At 53.5% G+C, this 24,157-nt stretch overlaps 1 protein-coding gene and 1 non-coding gene across 7 annotated transcripts; one reads left to right on the top strand and one right to left on the bottom strand.

Moving 5' to 3' along the window:
• Positions 1–23,653, bottom strand: DNAI2 (dynein axonemal intermediate chain 2). Of its 6 annotated transcripts, none has more exons than XM_045569817.1 (14): positions 23,566–23,653; positions 22,717–22,905; positions 18,975–19,168; positions 17,303–17,464; positions 15,985–16,106; positions 12,928–13,070; positions 11,859–11,972; positions 7,906–8,045; positions 6,943–7,065; positions 4,373–4,596; positions 3,884–4,019; positions 3,120–3,266; positions 2,177–2,398; positions 1–442 (listed from the first exon to the last, which is right to left on the bottom strand). In XM_045569817.1, the coding sequence occupies exons 3-14, from the start codon at positions 19,155–19,157 to the stop codon at positions 356–358; spliced, it is 1,803 nt and encodes a 600-aa protein (XP_045425773.1). In that variant the 5' UTR covers positions 19,158–19,168; positions 22,717–22,905; positions 23,566–23,653; the 3' UTR covers positions 1–355. The 6 variants fall into 6 exon arrangements, with proteins under 6 accessions (XP_045425773.1, XP_045425776.1, XP_045425779.1 ...); XM_045569820.1 differs by having other exon boundaries at positions 22,812–22,905; XM_045569823.1 differs by having other exon boundaries at positions 18,975–19,165; positions 22,812–22,905.
• Positions 11,150–11,256, top strand: LOC123621323. The gene has a single exon (XR_006729060.1). It is a non-coding gene; the product is annotated as a U6 spliceosomal RNA (small nuclear RNA).
• Positions 23,654–24,157: the final 504 nt, after the last annotated feature.

Here is a 24,157-nt window from a genome sequence, read left to right as displayed (position 1 = left end):
GTTGTTATTCATTTAATCTTACAGGAATTAAGACAATACAAAGCACAAAAGTGCATCAGAACAACTGAGGTCGTTCCATCGATCCCCCACACCCGGGGGCCTCCGTCCTGGCTGTGTGTGCGAACACCCAGGGGACCTGCTTGGACAGGCATCTTAGAAGTGACAGACTTTCTGTTCTCGATTTGTAGGTGGATGAGGAGGGTCGATAAGGCAGAAGGAGAAACCCTTTTCCCCTCCTGCAGGCCCCCCACGGCCTCGCCATGGCCGTGCAAGCTCAGCTCCGCAGGGTAGGGCCAGGGCAACACCGAGAGGTGGGGAGGGTGGTACGCGCAAGTCGGGGGCCGACCTGCTAGGCCTACGTCTCTTCTTCAGCCCCTTCCTCCTCCAGCGTGTCCTCATCCCCCTCTGCCTCCTGGTCCCCAGCCACACGTTCCTGCTTTTCCTGGGGAAGACAGCACAGGAATGTGGTGTGGGTGGGAGGCAGTCCTTCCCTCTCCCCCCGTGTTAACCCCATGAGGCTAAAAGCAGCCACTGGCTGAAGGCCGGATTGCCCAACATCCTGGACACGGTGGCACCAGCTCCACGGCTGGGAGGGCCCAGTGGGTGCAGAAGGTGGGCAGAGCCTTGGGAATCCAACAGACTTGGGTCTGAGTCTACCTGCAGACCTGGTGACCTTGGGCTAGGGCCTCCTGAGTCTCCTTGGCCCTCACCCATAAAGAGGACGTGACACCCTGCAGGGGCTGTGGCTAGGACAGCTTCAGTGCCCGGCTGTGATCTCTGACCACCAGCATTCCAGGCCTACTGCGGAGGTGATGAGAGAGGCAGGAAGCATGTGGCAGGCAGAAGGGGCTAAGATCTGTGAACAGCAACTCCTTCTCAGGCTCAACTTCCTCATCTAGAATGCTCAAGCTGTTGCAAGGAGTGCATTTTGGGACATATGGCACAAGGCACGGTGCCTGACACCCACACTGCACTGTAAAAGGTGGCCATTGTTATCTTTGCCTTCTGGAGGGCTGGAGGGGCCAGTGGTGATGGGTGGGAGGAGCCCTGGGCTATGGGACAGAAAGCCCGGGCTCTAGTCTCGCCCCTGCCATGCATGAAGGGAGCTCTCTGCCCCACTGGTGCCACACAGAGGGTGTGAGGATAAAGCGGTTCATAGCCAGCTCTTTCTAAATGCAAAATGCACCAGCAGGAATCACACCCTTGCCTCAGACCCGGTGGGAGGGGAGACACAAGTGGGAGAAGTCACGAGGTGGAGCCAGTTATCTGCCCACGTGCTCACCCCCCACCCACCATGTCTACTCCCCTCCACCAGTGACCAAGAACTTGTCACCCAGCTCTTCCTGTGAGCAGAGCCAGTGTCACAGGTGGGTGCTCTGTGCAGTGACACAGGGTCTGTGCTCTGCTGTCATTGTCTTGAAATTCTTAACACTTTTTAAACAAGGGACCCTACACTTTCATTTGGCACCCCCCCAATTCTGTAGCCAGTCTTTCTTAGAAGGGAAAATACCGCATACACCCCATTGTTCTTCCCCCCACACTGCTCCTGGGGTCTTTCACATCTTAGCATCTGATCTGTGGTCCCCTAAGGACAATGACCCAGATGAGCAATGTCTTTTTTCTTGTTCTGTCCCCTGGTAGAGAAGGGGGCCTGGAAGGCAACTAGACACCATCTTTATAGCTCAATCTTCTCATTTTCTAGATGGAAATTAAGGAACCAAGAGGTGATACAGCTAGAAAGTGCTTTAAGAGCTGGGGCCATGGGCCGATGAGCTGACCACAGGTCACACTCCTGACACCAGACCTGGGCAAGCCAGCATGATGTACACACTGTGGATGTCACAGCCCTTCTCTTGGTGGGCCCCCAGGCTCGTTCCTCTCTGACAGCTCGTGCACCCCAGGACCCTCATTCGGTCCATCAACATGCGTGTTCATGATGCGCCCACCGTGGGGAGGGAGGATGCCAGGAGGCAGGGAGCCTGAAGTCTATTTGGAGACTTAGGATTCCCCGGGAGGTGAGGAGGGATTCCTCCCGCTTGCCAGATGGACAAATTAAGGGCCAGCTGGTAAGGCGACTGGGTCGAGCTCACTCAGGAGGTCAGCGAGCAGGCAGAACCCAGGCGCCACGGCCCCTGCCCGCCCCCAGCCCACGCATGCCCCTGGCCGAGGCTCCTACCATCTTGGGCTTCATGGCGTCTGCCTCCTTCTTCCTTAGCTCGGCGTAGATGATGTCGAAGAACTCCTGCTCAGCCTCGGCGACCATCGCCGGCAGGTCCGAGACCAGCTCCTCGTCCCTCTGGTTGTCCTCCTTGCCCTCCGCCTTGCCTTTTTCCTTCAGCCTCATCTCGCGGTGCCTGGCCTCCAGGATCTTCTCCCGGCGGGTCTCACGCTCAAACATCTGGGCACACAGGGACAGAGAGGCTGGTGGGAAGAGGGTGGGCAGCTGGCGGCTCTAGCGCAGGGGCCAGGTGGGCCTTCTAACGGTCCCCACAGGGGTCTGTACCCAGGGCTGGTGTCAGGAGCGGAGGGGGACACCAAGTTACTCAGTTCCAGGGAGCGTCAAGTACATGGACCATAGGGTAGAGAACGCCCTTTGGAGTTATGCAACATGGCGGCCGTGGGCCCAGTGAAGGACCAGCTCAGTGGTGAGACCTCAGTCTCAGACAGAGGGGTTTTCAATTCCACAGCGTGCCCATGGCTCTGGGGTTGCCTCCAGGGCTGCCTGCTGGAGACAGGGTATAGGAACGCATCTCAGTCCCCTTCCCCCAGAGGCAGTCCCCTGGCATCTGTCTTATCTATTGGCAGTCTGCTAAGCCGTCACTGGAAAGTTTCTGCTGCCAAAAAAAAAAAATACATTGTTCAAAACTAGACAAACTGATTTACAGCTAAAAGCGTCGAACTCTGGAGAGGTAAAGTGACCTGCCCAAGACCACTTAGCTGCACAGTGGTTGAGCGAGGACAAATTCACACACCACCTTCCGAGCTCGCTCCGGGCCATCACACTGCCTCCCCCAACTGTCCAGCCACTTCCGGGAAGGTGGGGGAGAGGGCGAGTATGCGTCTTTCTGACTAGGCTGCTTTGCCATGGGGTGGGCTCTGCCGGGGCAGGAGGCGCTTACGGAAGAAGCTATGTTCTTCTCATTCCTCTGCAGCGTGGAGAGCCCTTGTGAGACCTCCAGCAGGGTGGTCGTCCCCAGCTGGGAGCCACAGGCGATGAAGCACCCATTGTCCTGCACCCGGAGGCAGAAGAGGGCCTCATCACACACCTGTTGTCGGGGCCAGGCGGGGAAGAGAGGAACAAAGTTACCTCTGTCTGATTAACTGGCCCCTGGGGAGGCTTAGCGGCTCCGCCCCTTTCAAACGCCCTCAGCGAAGCCCCCTGCCCACAGGATGAAGTTCAAACTTGGAGATTGGCTGTCAAGACCCCTGGCCTCCCAGCCTCACCTCCCACCACCCCACACCTCTTCAGCCCAGCCCTGCAGTCATCCTGCGGTTCCCAAACCCCACGCCCTTCGGTGGCCCCAGCCAGTGGGGTCAGCTCAGCTAGCGCTGACGTGACAGCATCAGCTCAGGCTCGCAGGGGCAGCTGCCCGGAGCCCACCTCCAGGGTTTCTGAAGGAATAGGCCCGGGAGGAGAGGCCAGGCACCTGCTTTTCTTTCTTTTTTAATTTCCCCGAGGTGACCCTGCTGTGCCACCAGGGTTCCAAGTCCCCAGACCTCTTAACCTTTGTAGGGGCACATGCTTCCAAAGCCAGCATGCCACTTACCCAGAGCGGCCCCCCACACAAAGACACGCCCACCCACACGTCACACACATGAGCTCACAGCACACCACACTGCCAGCCACTTCCGGGCCTGTCTAAGGGGAGTGGGTGCACATGACCTTCAGGCTGAGGGCAGGGTCACACTGCTTGAGCAAGAAGTCCCAGATGTCCAGGGTCCCATCCATCTTGGTGGTGAAGAAAACTGCTGGCCTCATGGGGCTCCAGGCGCCGTCAGTGAGGTAAGCCATGTGGTACCTGCGGGGGCCGGGTGCCACGGGAAAGGGGCCGTTACGATTGGGAGGGACAGAGAGGACGTGGGGCCCCAGCCCTGCTCACTTAGTCCCTCCTGGGCTGCAAATTCTGAGTATTGCTGGATAGGAAGTTCTTCCTTGTGTCTGACTTCTAGCTGTGCCAGCCTCACCCACCCGTAGCTAATAGGCTGCTCTTTAAAGGGCTGGGTATGGTCTTCCCCCTGGGCTGGCCACCGGCATTTCTCTCCTGCTAACTCCGGGTGACAGGCACATGTTGCTGGATCTGGACCCAGCTGGGCCTCCTCTGTCCCCTGCCCTCCCCTGCATTCCCCCCCCATTCCCATTCCCCCCACTTACTTGGTCCACATGATGGACGACTCCCGGCTATCTTCAGACCAGATGCGGGCTGTCCAGTCACCGACAGTCAGGAAGTTCTTTGGGTAGAAGGGGTTTCTCTGGAGGGCATAGATGGGGCCATGGTGGCCCGAGAAGGTGCACACAATCTTCTCAGCTGATGTCTTGGCCTTCCGGTTGCAGGAGATGACAATGCCTTGCTCGGTGCCCACCATGAATTTGGTTGGCTGTGGAGGGAGTGGCACAGGAGTGGAAGGCTCCATGAACCATTAGCTCTGGGCTTCGCAGGCATGGCCAGCAGCCTGCTCAGCACATCTGCAGGTGCTAGAAAGTCCCTCAGTTTAAGTCCCTCCCCAGGCTGTGCCCTACCCCTCCTGGGGAGCTGTCCCCACTCTTCCCAGCCTTGTCAGATCCCACCCTTTTTGGAAGCTGCTCGAGGACCCTGTGCTTAATGAAGCCCTCCCTGACTCTTCCAGTCCCCAGAGGGTCATTGCCAGTCCCTTTACAGAGCATTGTTGCTTTCACTAAGCATTTTCCCATAAAGATCCTGAATGTTTGCTTACAGAGAGACTAAACAAGGCCCAGAGAGGGGACACAGTGTGGCCCAGATCACTCAGAAGATGGGCAGAGCCTTCCCTGGCATGATGGTAACATTAACCATAGCATCGTCTAGGTTGGATGTCCCTGAGGACTCAGAGCAGGTGGCCAGCCAGCCTCAGGAAACCACCTGGCAGTCGATGAGCTCCTGGAGGGGACCAAGCTTGTCTTACTTGGTTCTGTGCTGACTAAGCGGCTCATTTCAGGTTAGTGGGCACTCTCCCCAGCGCCCTGTTGCCCTTGTGTGGACAGGACCCCTAAAGGCCACGACAGGGATTTGAGGGTGTGTGTGGCTGCCACACTGCAGTCACAGGGAGGCCAGACCGTGGAGCTGGACACAGGAAGCTGGGCAGGAGGACGGGACTGAGCCGAAGCCCTTAGCAGGAAACATCAGAGGTAGTTGTCCCTGTGGGTTCTGGGCTGTACTTAGCCCCTGGCACTGGGCAGTATGTGCAGCATCGATGAGCAGATTTCGGCCCCCCAGACCCCCCTGATACTAGCATGGGACGTGGCCGAGGTGTAGCGGCCACAGAGAGGCATCTGGAGAGAGAGTGCAGCAGGGTCCCACGCTCACTGGGTGTCGAACAGGCTCTGGGAGCTGGGCGCCGGCCACCTGCCGGCTCACTGCTGGCTTTCTGGATGAGCCTCAGAGTGGAACAAACTGCCCCTCCAGGATCCCTTGCCCCACAGCCCCCTGCTGTCCCTGTGAGCGAGGCAAAGGCCACTGGCCTCCTCTAGGAAGAGAGAAAGACTTTCAGCTCGCTAAGCCCTGGCTGGCTCCAGAGACTGGGAAGCCTCGACAGACACCTTTGCCCCCAGCAGGGGGACCTGGAGGGCCCTGGAAGTCCTGCCCTGAGACCCGTCCTCAGCAGGGCAGACGGTGGAGAAAGGAATTGGTACTCAACCAAGGGTCTGTTGGGTGTCCCCCAGAAGTCCCTCTGGACCAAACAGTGCAGGATGCTCTTCAGCTTGTCCCCAGAATCCAGCCATTCTCCCCTCCCCCCGCGACCACTGTGGCCTGAGCCTCCATTTCACACCCAGGTTTCTGCCTCCTAACTGGTCTCCTTGGTCCACCCTTGTCCCCATGACTGTCACCTCCATCCAGTGGCCACACCCTAAGATGACCCCAGTGAATCATGCCCTTGTGCAGTCCCTTCCCTTGGGTGTGGGCATAACCTGTCCTTTTGCTTCTATCTGACAGAATACAGCAAAGGGACGGGTGTCGCTGCTGATGGCATTATGTTATACGTGGCTCCGCCTCAGCAGACCAGAGTGGGGACACTCCCTGGCTTGCCATGCTGTGTGTGGGGGGGGGGCTGAGAGAGGGCCAGGACGTAGGCGTGAGTGATCTCAAGGAAACAGGGCACCGCAGTCCCACAACTGCCAGGAGCTGAACTCTGACAACTGGAGGGAGTTTGGAGGCAGATTCTGCCCGAGTAGAGACTCCAGATGAGGACACAGCCCAACCAGCCTTGTGAGACCCTGAGCAGAGGACGCAGCCAAAGTGTGTCCAGACTCCTGACCCACAGAAACTGTGGACGTAATAAATCCGTGTTGCCTTAAGCCCCTAAATTTGTGGTAGTTTGGTACGTAGCAATAGAAAATGAATATGCTAATCTTTCTGCGCCGTAAATCAATCGCTGTCTCCTCTGCTCTGAATCCTGCTCAGCTGCCACCTCACTCCCAGTAAAAGCCCACTCGAGGCAGGGGCAGAGCCAGGGCTGCAGACCGGGCCTCCCGGGGAAACAGGGCTTTTCTGGAATCCTGTCCTGCTGGAAATAACTGCCCTCTGTTCAGCCCAGCCACCAGCCAAACGGCGCCTTGGTGTGACAATGAGAACTCTGCTGCCCCCTGCTGGAAGGCTGCTGTAATGACCACACGGGTCGGGGATGGCTGCAGTGAGGTTAGTGCCCGGGTCCCCAGGCACCTGATACACCAGCCACGGCCCGTCCTGAGCCCTGGCAAGAGACACTCACCAAAGTGGACTCGAACTCCAGGGAGATGGCCCCCAGGGCGTTTTCCAGCTGCTCCTTTCTGGTGATGTCCATGACCACTACCTCAGTGGGCTCGCTGATCTTTCGGATGTCCCACCACATGACCTGGCGGGAGGAGGGGATGACGCTGAGACCTTGAGGTCCGGCAATGCCCCTCGCTTTTGCCTTCCTCACCCCTCCACCTCCCTGGCCCAGCACTGGGGCTCCCAACAGCCATGGGAGCAGACCCACTTTGGGAATCGCTGTTCCACGCAGTCTCCAGACCCAGCTGGTCATAAAATCTGCATAAAATCCAAATGCCAGGGCCTCACCCAAGACCTACTGAATCAAAATTGCCAGGGGCAGGCCCAAGAATCTGTATTCTTCAAGGCTTCCCCCACTATGGCGATATCTAGCAACATTAAAAATGCACATATGCTTTGAACCAGAAATCCGATTGCCGGGAATGTACGCTGCAGATGTGTCTGCACAGGTGTGCGATGATCTATGCAGAGACACTCTTTGCTACATTTTTAGAGTAATAACAAAATATTGAGATCCACTGAGATAAATTACAGAATTTCCACATGCTGCAGTTCTTAACAGGCATGGGGCAGTGCTTTATGAAGTGAGAAACTTTCTCTAAGATTTGCAAAATGAAAAACGTCAAATGCAGTGTGTAAGGTGTGCAAAAAGAAAGAACAAAGAAGAGAGGTACGTGTTTGCTCGACTGTGCAGAGACTATCTCTGAAGTGGCTGATGTCTATGGGAGGGCAAGAGGCTGCAGGCACCGGTGGGAGGAGGGCATTTCACTATCTGCCCTTTGGCACTTTTTGGGTTCCATTCCATGTGCATGTGGTACCCAGTATTCAAGTTCAAAATCAAACATAAAAGGACATGTTCCTGGGTGATTCTGATGGGGAACCAGGACTTTTACTCCTCCCCCTGTGTCTGCCCAGCTGGTACCTGCCCATCCGTGGACGCGGAGAAGCACTCAGTGCCCGTCTTTGACTGCAGCCAGATGGTGCCGTACACGGGGTCTCGGTGGCTGAACTCGATGGTGGACAGCTCCGCCACCAGGCTGCCCTTCCGAGTGTCCCAGCAGGCTGGTGAGGAAGGATAGCAGGAAGGGGTGAAAGGGAGCACAGGCTTCCTTCCCAGGGGCAGGAGCAGGGGACAGAGGGAGGCTGCTTCCCTTGGTTTGGCAGGTCTGTGGATTTTTGGAAGCAGGGCCAGGTTCAAACCAGCCTGTGTCTCCTACCAGACCGCACAAAATCTCTGGAGGGACCCCCAGAGTGCAAGCTGCATGACTCCTTTGAGACCTTACCTTGTGCTGACGCCTCAGTAGGCCCTGGGGAAGTTTCTGGGGATGGGACAGGTGTGGTCCCCGGGCAGGAAGGGGGCCCCACAAGCATGGCCCGTGCTGTGGATGCTATGGTGGCGGCTGAACACAGGAGGGTGGTCAGGGAGAGGGGTCGGGAAGTGACATGCAGCTGAGACTGAGGAGGGACTGAGCCAGGCACAGGGGAGTCTCCATCCCAGGGAACAGCACTCAGGAAGGGTGGAAGGAAGGTGAGAACATTTAGGCAAATCTCTCGAGATACATAAGCTCCTTCCCTTTCACCCTCTGTGCTTTTCCTGCCTCTGTTGGAAGGAAACTCCCAGAGGACCTTCACCCTTTACTGTGATTAGTGTTTTGCCAAGAAACATGGGATGCTTATCTACTTCTGTCCTGGTGGGTTTTGTTTTCATTTTTCCATGAGTGTGCATTGGGGACTCACCCTGTTACAGATGTTTCTAGGAAAGCTGGTTTTGTAAAATAACAAAAGTATTCAGTCTGTAAGTTTTGACTTAATATTTCCCCACGTCCAAGGCATTTGCCCCTGAACTGGTCAGGCCCAGAAATGCGTTTTCGTAGCTAAGCTCGCTCTGCCTGGGCAGAGCAGCGCTCGAGGGTGGGTCCCATGGGGTCCCATAGGCCCCCACAGGGGCCCTTCTCCCAGCAGCAGAGCCCCAGAGCCCAGGCCGGTCTGAGCTGCATGAAAGACCCACGGAAAGAGGCTATGAATAATGAGTGAGGCAAAGCTCCTGAATAAATCATGGCAAAGCGGCTCCTCTCCAGTCTTTTAGATCTCTGACACCCGGATAATTTGGCAGGGAGAATGATGGGAGTCCATGTCAGTTCCAGAATCTGAAAGCTCCCCGGGGAGGAGCAGCAGGGCTGGGGGGCGGGGAGCGGGGGTCCCAGAAGGCCAGAAGGCAGCTGGCTACAGAGGGTTTCCAAGGAGAAGTTTCCCAGCCATCCAGGCTCCTCCTCCCAAGGAAGAAGGGAAGTGAAAGAGCATGCAGAGGTGGAGGGGTAGGGAGCCCTTTCAACACCCAGGACCAACTTCAGGGCCAGGGGTAGCGGGCAGGTGGGGATGTTCAGCACTGATGATGTGGGCAGGTTACTTCTGATCTCACTAGAAATTTAAAAAATTGGTTTTCCAGGTATGCCATCAGCAAAATGGCAGAGTAAGAACTTCTGAAAATTCTCTCCTCCGTAACAGAAATAAGAAAATGTAAATGGATTAAACTCTCCAATTAAAAGGCAGAGATTGACAGAATAGATTAAAAGAAAAAAAACAACAAAACAAAACATGTCCACTGTCTGCCAACTATATGCAATCTACAAGAGACACATTTTGGATTCAAAGACATAAATAAGTTGAAAGCATAAGGACGGAGAAAGATATACGGTGCCAACAGTAACCAAAGAGAACTGGGTGCCTACATCAGAGAAGACAGAGTCAGAGACAAAAAAAATGTTATTAGAGACAAAGAAAGGTATTATATACTTACAAAAGGGTGAATTCATTAGGAAAACAAACAATTATAAACACGCATATGCATCTAAAAACAGAGTCTTAACATATAGGAAGCAAGACTTGACAGAACCGAGGGAGAAATAGACAATTCAGCAATAATAGTTGCAGACTTCAATACCCTACTTTCAATAATAGATATAATTACCAGGTAGAAGGTAAGCAAGAAAATAGGAGACTTGACCAGCACTATAAACAAGACCTCACAGACATCGGTAGAACTCTCCACCTGACAACAAGCAGAATATAGTCTTCCCAAGAGCACAAGCAACATTCTTTAGGACAGGCCATATGGCAGACCATAAAACAGTCTCACTGCATTAAAAAGATTGAAAATCATGCAAAGTATCTTTTCTGGCCAAAAAGAAATGAACGAGGAATCAATAACCAAAGGAAAACTGCAAACTTCACAAATATGTGGAAAACAAACACCGTACTCCTGAACACCAATGAGTCAAAGAAGAAATCAAAAGGGAAATTAGAAAATACTTTGAAATGAATGAACATTAAAATATAACATATCAACATATATGGAATGTAGCTAAAGCAGTGCTTAGATGGAAATTTACAACTATAAATGCCTATGTTTATAAACATCTCAAATCAATAACCTAACTTTCCACCTTGAGAAATTAGAAGGCTGGGCACAGGGGCTCACACCTATAATCCTAGCACTTTGGGAGGCCAAGGTAGGAGGATCACTTGAGGCTAAGAGCTTAAGACCAGCAACATAGTAAGTCTCTGTCTCTACAAAAAATTTTAAAAATTAGCCAGACGCGGTGGCACATGCCTGTAGTCTCAGCCACTTGGGAGGTTAAGGCGGGAGGATCGCTTGAGCCCAGGAGTTCGAGGTTAGCTATGACAGTGAGCTATGATTAGGCCACTGAACTCCAGCCTGTGAGACAGAGCAAGACCCTGTCTGCCCGCCAACCAAAATAAATAAATAAATAAAAATAAAAAGAAATTAGAAAAAGAAGAACAAATTAAATCCAAAGCAAACAGCAGGAAGGAAGTTATAAAGATTAGAGTGGAAATAAACGAAACAGAGAATAAAAAAAAAAAAAAAACCTAAGAAAATCAATAAAGCCAAAAGTTGTTTCTTTGAAAAGAAAAGAAAATTGACAAACATCTAGCTAGACTTACCAAGTCAAACAAAGGGAAGATTTAAATTACTAGAACCAAGAATGAGATAGGGAATGTTACTACCAACCCGGCAGAAGTGAAAATGATTACAAGGGAATACTATGAAGAATATATTCAACAAATTACACAATCTGTCATAGATGACATGGACAAGTTCCCAGAGAGACAGAAACTAACAAAACTAATTCAAGAAGAAATGGACAGTGCTTGCTTCGGCAGCATGTATACTAACATTGGAACGATACAGAGAAGATTACCATGGCCCCTGCTCTAGGATGACACGTAAATTCATGAAGGGTTCCATATTTTTTGCAAAAAAATAAAAAAAAAAGGAAGAAATAGACAATGTGAAGAGAACTACAGCAAGTTAAGGGACTGGATTAGTAATTTTAAAACTTCCAGTAAAGAAAAGCCCAGGACCAGATGGTTTCACTGGTGAATTCTACTAAACATTTAAAGAATTCGTACCAATTCTTCGCAAACGCTTCCAAAACACAGATGAGGAGGGGACACTTCCCAGCTCGCTGTGTCTGGCCAGGATTCCCCACACCCGTTATCCCACAGGTTTCTCTGACTGCCTCTGCCAAGGCGGGGTCCTGGTGGCCTCGCCACCCCTCCAGGGCTGGCCCTAGTCAAATGTTCCCTGACTTTACTAGAACTATAGTTGTTGTCATTTTTCTAACTTTTTATTTTGAACTATTTTAGACTATTTTGAACTATTTTCGACTTACTCTGTTACAATAGGAGGCGCTGCTGAGGCGTCAGCAAAACCAGCCTCACCGGGCGTCTGGAGGGAGGTGTCATCGCTATGGGAGGCGCCCTCCCTGCTGTGGCTCAGCCTAGGCTGGCACGTGGGCACTGGCCTGGCAGCCGCAGGATGGACTCGGGCTAAGCGTCTGGGCCCCTGCTCACCTATCTGCCCATTGTAGCAGCCCCCCAGGAGCACGTGGGTATCTTTGGGGTTGTACTCCAAGGTGACCAGCGGAGAAGACGGCTTCAGAGCGAGTTCAGGCTTGTTGGGGTTTTCTATAAAGCAGAAAAAAAAAATGATCCCACAAGTCCTGAAAAGCAAAGAACAGGATCAACCGGTTTAACCCCTTCTCCCGGTGTTGGGGTGTGGGGGCAGGGAGTGGCAGGGGGGAGGTCTGGAAGCCCCTCCCGTTTGTCTGCCAGGCTGTGCTCTCTGGTCCCCCCTTGGCAGAATCTGGCATCTTGGCCCTAGCGGCTCTGCTAATGGTTTTATTTTTGGTGTTCAGGATTGGGGTGTGTGTGTGTGTGTGTGTGTGTGTGTGTGTGTGTTTAATTGTTTTTCTGGTCCATTCTCCAGGTTTGGTGTGAAACAAGGTTTTGACCTGAAGGTTTTTACATAACGTAGGGTGTGTGGACTGGATGTGGCGTTGGAGCCACCCACGGGGCTGCAGTGAGGTGCGTTGAGCTGCTCGAGTGTGTCCGGTGCTGGCTTTGCACGTGGCACCTACACGTTGGTTTGAATAGTAAGGAGGAAAGCCTGGAAGGGTGACGCCCACCACTGGCCACTCCGTTCTGGCCCCCGGCCCTTAGAGCCAGCCCTCCTGTAGACAATGGTCTGTGCTCCCAAGCTGAGCTCTGCCGGCCATGAATTAAGGGCGAGTGTCAGAAAAGGTGGGACAAAGGCAGAGTCCCCTCGCCCTCCCCCTCGGGTTCCTTCCCAGTCCGCTGGGCACTCTTTCATATGTGCTCCTTAAAGGCTGAGAATTGGGGTCCCGTGGGGTCTGGTCTCCGTGCCCTGGATTAAGGATCTGGAATCGGAGGGACTTTCCTGCTTCTCATCTGGCTCCACTCAGCTGTGCCTGAGCCCAGACAGGGAAGGGACCAAACAATGGCTTCCCGGCCCCTCCCCATGGGGACCAGCCCTGTGTGTGTCCTCCTCTCCATCCTTGGCTTGCTGGCCCGAGCCCTGCCCCCTGCCCTCCTGGGCCACTGGGACCCCACTGCTTCTCACCCAGGTCCCAGATGTATGAATCATTGCTCATGCCCGCGGGGGCCCGCTGAAAATCCAAGCACGAATATGCCACGGCCAGCTTCCTGTTGCCATCCGGGTGCCAGGACAGGTGTGTAGCTGTCCGCTTGATATCCTGGGGATCCCTTCGGGACAGAGAAAAGTGGATAGAAGGCTGGAGTGTGAGGCTCCCCAATTTCTTATTACCTCGAGTTTTCCTTTTAAAAAATTCAAATATATTTAAGCAACCACATTCATTCAGAGTGATCTATGTTAAAAACGAGGTTTACAAGACTCCCATAAATGGACAACCAAGCTCACCAGTCAGAAATAGAAGGTAATAATGAAAATTAAAACAATGGCAACAAAACATTAAATTCCTGCTGAAGAGTTTTGAGCCTGAGACCTGACCTTCCATCACTATTAACATACACAGGGGCAGCGAGGCCAGCAGTCTGCTCCTTGGGGTTTGCCCAAATGAGTCGACAGCTTCTGTCCACACAAAAACCTGCACGTGCATGTTTACAGCAGCTGTGTTCGTAATTGCCAAAACTTGGAAGCAACCAAGATGTCCTCAGTAGGTGAACGGACAAATAAACCGTGGTGAATCCAGACAACAGTATATTATTCAGCACTAAAAAGAAATGAGGGCCGGCGCGGTGGCTCACGCCTATAGTCCTAGCACCCTAGGAGGCCGAGGCGGGAGAATTGCTTGAGCTCAGAAGTTCAAGACCAGCCTGAGCAAGAGCAAGACCCCATCTCCACTAAAAATAGAAAACTTAGCCGGGCTGTGGTGACGCAGCCTGTAGTCCCAGCTACTTGAGAGGTGGGGGCAGGAGGATCACTTGAGCCTAGGAGTTCGAGTCTGGCCTAGGCAATATAGTGAGACCCTGTCTCTACAAATAAATAAATTAATTTAATTAAAATTTTAAAAATACAGTGAGAGATATGTGATTTATCCTTTAAAAAAATGCTGCGTTTCACAGTCCAGGAAAAAAAAAAAAAAAAGACTTAATGGCCTTAAACTGAGACCTTCTCCTTAAAGTACTCAGAAAGAATGAATGACAGTGGCCAGGGAAGTACCTTCCTCACAGCGGGATTTGACCCCCTGGCTCCACTCTGGGGGCATCATCGTAGAGGAAAGAGCCGGCCAGGATTCAGGGGACCAGAGTCTCATCCTTGATTGGGTCACCCACCCACTGTGTGCCCTCGAGCATGTCGCCTCCCTGGGGTCAGTTTCCTCTTTGGTAAACCATGGCGGTTGGATGGGTGATTTCTAATGTGTCGTCCTTCGTGGGTGCTCCGCGTGTGAGGCCAGGACAGGCAGCTCCTGCCCCGCCGCACCCTCTCCTGCACACCCCTTGCCGCAGTCGTTGGCCCCGCTGTGTACGCCACAGTTCTGCCCTGGATCAGAAAAAGGTCCTTTCTGGTTGTGCAGGGACAGATCAGGTAATTCCAGGGCCCTCAATGGGTGGTAATAGCAAAATGAATCCCCCAGGGTTGGCACTTAAGATTAGTCACTTCCCACATGCCTTTCATCCCTGTAATCCTGCATCACCCAGATCCAAGACCTGACCCCTGCGCCAGGTCCCAGACGTGCCTGGCCTTCCCATTCCCCTGGGTGACCATCCATGCCTCTCTCTGTTCCAGTCTTCTGCGTGGACCACCTTGCTTTTACTTCATGGACAAAACGAGGCCACCAGGCACTGTCACCCTGACTTCTACCCCCTTCACATCCACGAAGGTGGCACCATCCACCAAGTCTCCATGGATGAGGTGTCCTTCTTCCCCTCCTCACCCCATCCCTGTCCCCAAGCTCTCCTTCCCACGGGCTTCCTTCCAACACCCGACAAACATGCTCAAAGGCTCTGTTGTAGGTCAGTGTATTAATTCCCTAGGGCTGCCGTAACACGGCACCACAAACTAGGTGGCTTAAAACAACAGAAATTTATTCCCTCACAGTTCTGGAGGCCAGAAGTCCAAAATCATGGGTCTTCTCCGCATGTCAAGCACATACACATGCATGTACACACATTCACACATATGCATATATGCAGATGCTCCTTGACTTGAGACAGGGTTAGGTCCTGATAAAGCCATTGTAAGCTGAAAATATCGGAAGTCAAAAATGCGTTTAATACACCTAACCTACTGAACATCATAGCCTAGACTACCTTAAATGTGCTCCGAACACTTACATTAGCCTATGGTCGGGCAAAATCATCTAACACAAAGCCTATTTTATAGGAAAGTGTAGAGGATCTCATGTAATTTATGGAATACTGAACTGAAAGTGAAAACCAGAATGGCTGCAAGGGTTTTCCAAGTACGCTTTCTACTGGACTCGTCACACTTTCACACCATCGTAAGGTTGAAAAATCGTTCGCCAAAAAGTCAGGGACCATCTGTACCAACATTCATATGTGTATTTTAAACAAAAACTCGCACTGTCCACACACTGTTCCACGCTGTGTTTAGTTTGGTTTGGTTTCCACATAATAAACCTTGGGACTCACTCCAGGTCGGCGCAAAAGGAGCCGCCGTGTTCATTTCGTCAGCTGCGTGGTATCCCGCTGTGCGGGTGCACCAGAGTCGCTAGGACCGGTCCCCTGCCATGTATTTAGCCTGTTCCGACCTTTGGCCAGCACACGCCCTGCCGCAGTGCCTGTCACACGCACGGTGACTCCACACACGGGGGGTGAACCGTGCTGTGCAGCCATTGTCCTTCGAGGTCGCTCCCAGGTACACACGCCCATGCGTACGGGACAAGGCGGGCGGTCACTTACATGTGGGGCTCTGTGCTTGCTCTACGCTGCAAGTGCTGGCCTCGCTTGTACACAGCCTGGCACATTCGCTGTGAGTCTCTCCCCAGGGTCTGCCCTCCCTTTCCCGTCACCGCCCCCCGCCCCCAGGGTAGGGACCACTTCTTGGCTGGTGCCTTACAGCTCTGCCTCTTATGAAGCTCTGAGCACAGAGACCATGGTACACACGGCACACAGTGGCTGGGGGCCCCCCGGGGGTGACAGAGCTGGCCAGACACCTGCCAAGCTACAGAGCTACCTGAAAACGTTGATGGTTTTAGCCGAAGGGGCCTCGTCCATCACTTCCACCGTCTCCGCGTCGTCGAAATACTCCTGGTAGATGTTGATGGCGTTGTTCTGCTTGATGCAGTGCTCCATGATCTGGGGAGGACACAGCGGACGTTCTTAGCAGTAAAGGCAGGTCCTTCCACACTGCCCAGGGCCGGGCCGGGGTGTGGGGCCAAGGCAAAGCTGGTGGGCTTTTCCCATCCTTCTAGCCTGTGCGTTTTCAATGTGGGTATTTTCCATTGGTTCTTAGGGGTAAAACAATATCACTTTTTATGTACAAAGCGTAGATATACATGCAGTACATAAACAGACACACAGTACACCTATGGCGTTAAAATTGCATCGGGGGAGGAGGAGGTGATTAGGAAAAACATGAGTGACAATAATAAAAAACAGGTTGAAGAATATAGCTCTAGCCAAACAAAATTATTAATCACTCGGTATATAGACACCTATCTCCTGCTTCCCAGCCTTGCAGATGCCTGGGTCCTCCACCCAGAATGCCCTCCTCACTACTGCAAACATCCAGCACGGGACAAACAAGCCCTGCCACCTCTTCCAGGAAGCCTTCCCTCATCCCTTCAGCAGGAGACTGACTCTCCTGCCTCATAAGGCAAAATGGCAAGCCACCCTTCTCTTAAAGCACTTCTTTCTTTCTTTCTCTCTCTCTTTTTTTTTTTTTTTTTGAGACAGGGTTGCCCAGGCTAGAGTGCAGTTGGCACAATCAAAGCTCACTGCAGCCTCAAACTCCTGGCCTCAAGAGATCCTCCTGCCTCAGCCTCCCAAAGTGCTGGGATTACAGTTGTGAGCCACTGTACCTGGCCTAGCATTTCTTTCTTTCTGTGTTATATGGTGATGTCGCTGTATTTGTCTTTGGCCTCCAGTGGATTGTAAACTCTTTGGGGCAGGATGTATCTGAGATTCATTTTGCAACCTCCACTGTGCCTGGAAGAGACTCGAAGCTCAGTTCGAATTTGCTGAATGAATGATTAAATGGTCCCTATTGGCTGCTGGGGGGGGCTCTTTTGGGGTCCTCTTTTGTCAAGGGGTTTCCTGCTCTTCAGACTCCTCCTAAAGCCCGTTCAGCCCTGGACCTCCCGCTTTGCCCTTCAGTCTGCTGCTGGGGACTCTGCCTGCTCCCAGACAGAAGGCTGCTGAAGCTGGGCAGCTGGTCTCCCCCCCGCCCCCCCAAGTAGCCACATGAGCCCACAGGGGCGGCTGGGGTGTGGCACCCCCAGGGTCCTGGAGTGATGGGCAAGAGTCCCCAGCTGAAGCAGGAGGAACCTCACCGAGCCCAGCTGCATGATGGTGTTGATGTAGTTCTCGTCTTTCTCCACTTTCTTCCGGAAGCGGATGGTCTGTTCTAGCTCCAGCGGGTTCACGTCCTTGGGCCAGCCCCCCTCAACATGGTTAACTCCCCGGGTCTCCATCTCAAACCGCTCTGTGTTGGCCTAGACGGAGAGCCCCATGGCGAAGACGTCACTCACAGGCAGACCAGAACCCTCGGCTCCCGGGGCTGGAATGGTGGGCGCCCCAGCCAAAGCCACAGTATTTTCAGATACCAGCAAGGAACGTTCTGGGCCTCAGGTGGTCACAGGTAGGCACAACAGTGCCACCCTGTGGAGCTAGCAGCTTTGCAGCTGAGGGCAGTTCCCACCTGCTCTGAATCCTAATGCACCTGAGGAGCCCACCCACCTGTCCCGTGAGAGCCCATTAGCTCTCAACGAGCCTCCTCCGCTCCATCATCAGCAACGTCGCAGAGAGTCACACATTACAGGCAGCTCAGAGCGTGGACTGGCTTTGCCCGTCCTCTGTAGCCGGGAGCACACTCTTACCTGTCGATCTGGCCACTTTGCCTTCTTTCCAGCTCTTCTCATTTGTTTTTATTGTGGTAAAATACATGTAATATAAACTTTACCATTTAACTTGTTTGTTCTTTTTTCTGTTTTTTTTTTTTAGAGATGAGATCTCACTAAGTTGTCCAGGTTGGCCTGGAACTCCTAGGCTCTAGTGATCCTCCTGCCTCAGCCTCCGAGTAGCTGGGACTACAGGTGCGCACCGCCGTGCCTGGCTTACCATTTAACCGTCTGAAAGTGTCCGGTTCAGTGGTCACACATGATGGTGCGCAGCCCTCACCACCACCTGGCTCCAAACTCTCACCTCGCGCCACACGGAAACCCCGCACCCGCGGAGCAGTTGCTCCATCTCCCTTCCGTTTTTAACACAGCTCTGGCGAAAGTTAAAAGTCGGGACGGGGTGAAGCTGCCGACAGGGGAGCCCCACAGGGTGTGATGCGACCCCAGCTGCAGCCATTCTGTCCTCTGGCTGCATCCCAGGCACAGCTGTCCTCGTCCCCAAGACAGCAGTTAGGCCTGGGAGAGCAAGAACTCGGCTGAACTGTTGGACTATGAGTCATGGGAACCACCCACACCCACCTGGTTTTTTAAAGTGTTTTGGCCAAATCCAGCGATTTTTCACTCAATCAACCTGGACAGGGTAAAATGGGTTGGCTATCTTATTCCATGTCATTTTCTCTCAGCTGTTCTCAACCTAGTCAGGGGCAGATCACCTAGTTCACACGGACAGGGAGCTCTCTGGGTCCGAACAGCTGGAACTTTCTGCGGGACACCTCCCGTGGGTCGGAATCCTGCTCCCCCAGAACACCTCTCCCAGCCGCGCCCAGTGCCCTGGCTGACGCTGCCGAGCTCTCGGAGGCGAAGCAAGAGCCCCGGGAGAGGGAACATCTCGATTCATCTCACCTGGCCCCGGGTACAATTGGCGCCGGGTCTTCTGCTGACCCTGTGCACTCTGGGGGGTCTTGTCTTGGGGGGCCCCTGTGCTCACAGTTCCAGCATCTGCAGTGGCCCGCTCTAACTGGCTTTCAGGCGCACAGGGACACCCAGTCCCACTCAGCTGCCCGACCACGCCCTCAATGGCCTGGGCCCTGTGGCTGGGACCCACCTCGTGTTCCGACATGCTGACGGAGCACTGGGTGCCCGTGTCCACCGGGTTCCGCTCCACGAACTGCTCGGCCAGCTCAGGGCTGGGTGGGATGTCGATGTTCAGCTCGGCCTGGTGGTCGGAGAAGTTGCATTGCTTCCCGAACTCGCTGCGCTTCTTGACATACACGTACACGATCTCCATGGCGCCAGCTGCTGCGGGAGCAGAGAGAGGGTGCGGGGTGAGGGACCCCACCTGGCCACCTCCCTGTCTCCACTGGTCTCACAGGGGGTGGCTCCAGGCTCTCAATCTGGCTGGGGTGGGAGAGGGGTTGGAGGGGGCGGGAGTGCTAGGGAATTTGTCCAGAAGCTGCACCTGCATTTACAAAATCATCTGAGTGCTGACTATATTTTAAGCATTATCTTGCATGGTCCTTGCAGTTGCTCTCTGAGGTCAGCAATAAAATCCCCGTTTTCTTTGAAGGAGCTTGATACTCAGAGGTACCCTGAGTGGCCTGGCCAGGGTCGGATCGCTAGTAAGTGCTATAGCTGGTCTACCTGACTCCAGAGCTCTTCCCCACCAAATGATACTGTTTTGAATGAGTCGATCTGCTTATTGGAGACAGGAAGAAACACTGATGGCGACAATGTTGGACTAAATGCTCCACCACACGCTGACCTGAATCACACAGCACGCAGATTTGGCAGCCTTTTCTGGAAACTCTCCACCCAGTTGTCCAAAAGGCTCAGCCATTCGCAGGGCTCTAGGTCACCAGGCTGCACCCTCCCCCACTTTCTGGGGGCCCCTCTTCCTCTTCCCTCCATATCACTTCAGGACAGAGCTGAGAGTCAACCCGAGAGAGGGAGAAGGCCACCCGGCTTCCTCACCAGGAGGGACACGAGGCCTGGGGGAAACCCTGTGACATGTGCTGCTGGTCACGGAAGGCACAGTGGGGAACTGGGAAGAGCATCGGGCTGGACCCCGACATCAAGTTCTGGCCCTGCCCTCACCAGCTGCGTGACCTTGGCCGGGCCACTCAGTCTTCCCAAGACCTGACCCGCCCACAGGATGCTGAGAAGTGAAATGAAACTGCCCCCGCAGCTGCAGGGCCAGCGTTCAAACGCAGCACAAGGAAGAGCTTTCCCGGATCTGACTGGAAGTCTTAAGACCCAATAGGCAGTTCCCACAAATTGCCTGTCACTCACCCCAAAAGAGACCCTGCCCTTCTGAATTCCCATGACATCACTAGACTCTACCGGGTCTGAGGGCTTGCTCAGTGACTTAGATGGCTGGCCACGTGACAGGGTCTGTCTGGGACATTATACTACGGAGTGAGCAGAGCTGTCCGTCTGCTGGCCACCCTCACTCTCAGAAATTGTGCCTTCGACGGCAAGTTCCCAAGGGCCGAGATGTTGGGTCTGCACAAGGCTCCCGGGGCTGCACAGAGCCCCAGGACAAAAGCTGTCTGGTGAGTGGGGGTGGTGGTGGCTACGGGGAAAATAACTTGCAGGTGAGCTTGTGGTGGGATTTACAACTGAGGCCTTTCAACCCCCAAGAGAGGAGGCTTTTGCCTGTGAGCAAGTGTCGCTATCTTTGAGGGAAATGGGGGTCTGGTGGGAAAATGATTGGAGGGAGTGTCCCCTGCTTTAAATAAAACCCACAGACAAATATCTGAACAGGAAGCAGAAGAAAAAAAAATGCCATTCGACAGAAATGCTACAGCAGTAATTCACTTTACCAAACAACTGTGTCCTTGAGTTTTTGCCCAAAAATGTCCTCTAAGGCTGAGGTCCCCAACCCCTGGGCTGCAGCCTGTTAGGAAATGGTCTGTGCATCACCACCTGAGCTCTGCACCACCCCTACCCACGACATCCCCCCATCCCCAGTCCGTGGAAAAATTGTCTTCCATGAAACTGGCACCTGGTGCCAAAAAGGTTGGGGACCACTACTCTAAGGCACCCCAAAATGACTCTACTTTTTAAAGAAGTCTAATTACATAGAATTTTCTACGAATGCACAGATTTTGTGCATACTACATACTTTGTCTTTATTCTAATCATAGTTCCCGTTATTTCACTTACTCATTCAACAAACATTTATTAAACCCACTACGTATAATCAAGACAGTGTGGTGCTGGCCTAACCATAGACATATAGATTAATGGAATGGAATTGAGAGTTCATTTTTTTTTCCTGTTTTTAGTAGAAGAACTGAGGGTTCAGAAATAAACCTTTGTACTATGGTTGACTCTTGACAAAGGTATCGAGGTGAAATGGAAGAAAAGATGGTCTTTTCAGCAAAGACCATCAAAGAATGTACAACTGGACATTCACTTGCAAAAGAATGACCATAGACCCCCTACCTCACACCATACACGTACCTCTTTTTTTTTGTGTGTGTGTGTGTGTGGTTTGGAAACTCTTTCCTGGGTGGAAACCGTGGCTGAGAGGGCACAGGGTGGAGAGAGAGACCCAAATCGCAGCAGGGCACCCTAATTCTACATGGACAAAGACAGGGCCTTGAGAAAATATGCAAATTCAGTGAAATTCTCCCCTCTGCCAACACATTGTGGAGCACCTGTGCCCCCCACACAGGGCTGCTGGACTCAGGCAATTAGGGCTGCCTGTCTCTCTGCCTCTTTTAAAAGACAATTGCTACAAGCCAGCTGGTTCCTAGGGGACACAAGGAGGCTTAAGAGAATGAGGAAACTCCAGGAAGACAGAAATAGCCTCTTTAGCCCAGATCGCATTTTTAACAGCTTTGCTTTCCTTCTTGGTGCTTCCCAGGGCCAAGCCCAGAGTGAGAACAGAGGCATTGTCTTGTGTCTGGAGGCAGACAGAGGGGACATTTACAGGCTGGCCGGGTGATGGGAAGACAGCTCGTTCAAGGGCCCAGAGTAGGCTCTTTCTCAGAAGCTGGCGGGGCACGAAGATGAATAGTGAGGTCGTTGGAGGGGGTCTCAGGAGGTCCCCTCCACCCTCTGTGAGACAAGTGCTACAGGGTGGGCTTCCCCAAGCAGGGCCTGAGCAAAGCTGTCTGCAAGGGGGTGTGGAGGGGGACAGGAGAAGTGTCGCTGGCCTCTGGGAATTTTGGGGGGAGATTTCTCCCCACCCGTGGGAACCTAGAGCCCCGGAGGCATTATAGAGCAAAACACAGGGACACAAAGGGCCAGGGAGGCTCTGGTCCGAGCATCAAACACGCAAGCATCTCCCACATCCCTGGGGAGGGAGTCAGATCGGAACCTTCACTGGCTATGAAAACAAAACTTGTCTTGTGCAATGAGAATGAGCAAAGTGATTCCTGGAGAGAACTTCCCCTGGCTTAAGAGAAAGTGTGTTTTCCAAGCCGGGCGGGAGGCCAAGGGAGCGGCGGGAAGGAAGAGTGTCAGCGTGGGAGTTTCGAGGGAGGCGGCCTGGAGGGTCCACTGGAGGGTGGAAAAAGGAGATGAGAACACTTTCCTCTTCTTAATCCCCAGACTGGCGGGCCCTGCATGGCACCTGGCAGGGCAGAGGAATGCAGGGGGAGGGCATCCGTCCCTGTTTCTTAGGTCCTTGTGCACCTTCTGGAAGTCTGGGGTCCTAAGGGAGTCATTCTACCCTCAAAAGAAGCAGACCACCCTAGGAATCCCCTCTCCCCACTCCCCTGCCCTCCAGGGCAGCGCCAAGCATGGCTGACCCCCACCAGGAAGGTGGAGAATGAGGGCAGGGACAGGTGGGAAGGGGGTGGGAGAAGGTCCCCAGAATTGGAGGGTGATGCATGTACCTGCTCTCCCCACCCCACTGCTGTATCCTTGAGACGGTGGTCTTCTTATTCAGTCCCATCCCCAGGACCTGGTGCAGAGAAGGGGCCCAACTCACATTGTCACCTGCTGCCTGGGTGACAGTGACACCAATTCTCTACCAGTGCTCTCTCTAGAGTCCTCGCCCCTGCTCCTCCTCTTTCTCTTCTGACCTTGAAAAACAAAGAAAAGGATTTGAAACAAAGCATGTGAGAGGGGAAAGCTGCGGATCTGAAAGCTGGGAGAAGATGCACTTCTGCAGTTCAAGAGAATGTGGGAAACTTTGAACTTGCACAGGAAGTAGGAACTAAACAACTGTGTGACCTTGGTCGTGATACCCTACGAGGCACCATAATGCCAGCTCCCAGGTTGAAGAATAAACGAAAGGAAGCATTTAAAGTACCTGCCACCTAGTAGGTGCACAACACTATTAGTTTTCTTCCCTCTATTCTTGGCAGAAAGCTCTCCTCTTTACTAGCCACCTTCCCACCACCTGGCCCGGGGCTGTATTTCCATCCATTCAACTGTAAATCCCTAGAGGTCTCCAGCCCACCCCAGGACGCAGCCTGTAGCAGGACCAGACGGGGGCGGCAAGGTGTTCCGAGGCTGCAGGGGCCTGTGACTTGCGGAGTACCCAGGGCGGCGAGGACTCATGGGGCAGAGGGCACGAGGAGCGCTGGTGCTGGCATCCACCGTGGGGCAGAGCTGTCCCAGAAGGAAGCCCCCCTCCAGGAGTTTTTTGCACTATTGGTCATTACTACCCTCGGGTCTCTCCCTGTCACTCTCCACTCTGCTCTTCAGCCTCAGACGTCGTCCCCGCACCCGCCCCTTACCCTGGGTCCGCTCCTCCTGGGCCTCTGGGGACGCGCCGGCCACTGTCCTGCTCCAGAGCTCCTCAAACGGCTCCGAGCAGCCGCGTTTACCCGTTGCCTAGCAACCCCGGCCGGGCCGGGGACGCCGGCAGCGCAGGGAGCCTGAGCACGTGACTCCCGTCCCCCACGTCGGAAGCGCAGCCTGTCCCTCCCCTCTCTTTTCCAGGTCTCCCGCGTTAAGAGAAAAATTAACCAACAAGTTCGTAAAATGCCAGTAACGACGAACGTTGATAGGGGCTTTGCCAAGGCGCTTATCCAAATACAGACAGGCATTGGGGAAGGCGCTGAGAAAGTGCAGGGTAGCGAGTGCTTAGGGAAGCCCCCAGCCCCGGCTGGTGGTGGCTGGCTCTGCCGTGGGCTTACAATCCCGGCAGGCTGTTTTGCCTCGCCTTCCTTCAGTTTCCTCATTCATTAAATGGGAATTCTACCCCACCCTCCCCTCTGCCACCATGCACCCTGCACGTTGTGTGATAAACCCTCCTCTTCCTGCGCCGCTGGGATGGGAGCTCCTTGAGAGTAGGGGCGGGGAATTTCCACCGCTTAGCTCCCTGGT

Source organism: Lemur catta, chromosome 15, assembly GCF_020740605.2.
Source record: "Lemur catta isolate mLemCat1 chromosome 15, mLemCat1.pri, whole genome shotgun sequence".
Classification (NCBI taxonomy): domain Eukaryota; kingdom Metazoa; phylum Chordata; class Mammalia; order Primates; family Lemuridae; genus Lemur; species Lemur catta.
Note: the sequence above shows the minus strand (reverse complement) of the source record. Positions and strands in the feature narration are given on the sequence as shown.

Coding starts and splice junctions, on each gene's coding strand:
- DNAI2 (XM_045569817.1), bottom strand. CDS start 19,157: ATGGAGATCGTGTACGTGTATGTCAAGAAGCGCAGCGAGTTCGGGAAG. Junction 16,107..17,302: donor CCATCATGCAGCTGGGCTCG/GTGAGGTTCCTC, acceptor TGTCCTCCCCAG/ATCATGGAGCACTGCATCAA. Junction 2,399..3,119: donor AGAAGAACATAGCTTCTTCC/GTAAGCGCCTCC, acceptor CTGTGTGCCCAG/ATGTTTGAGCGTGAGACCCG.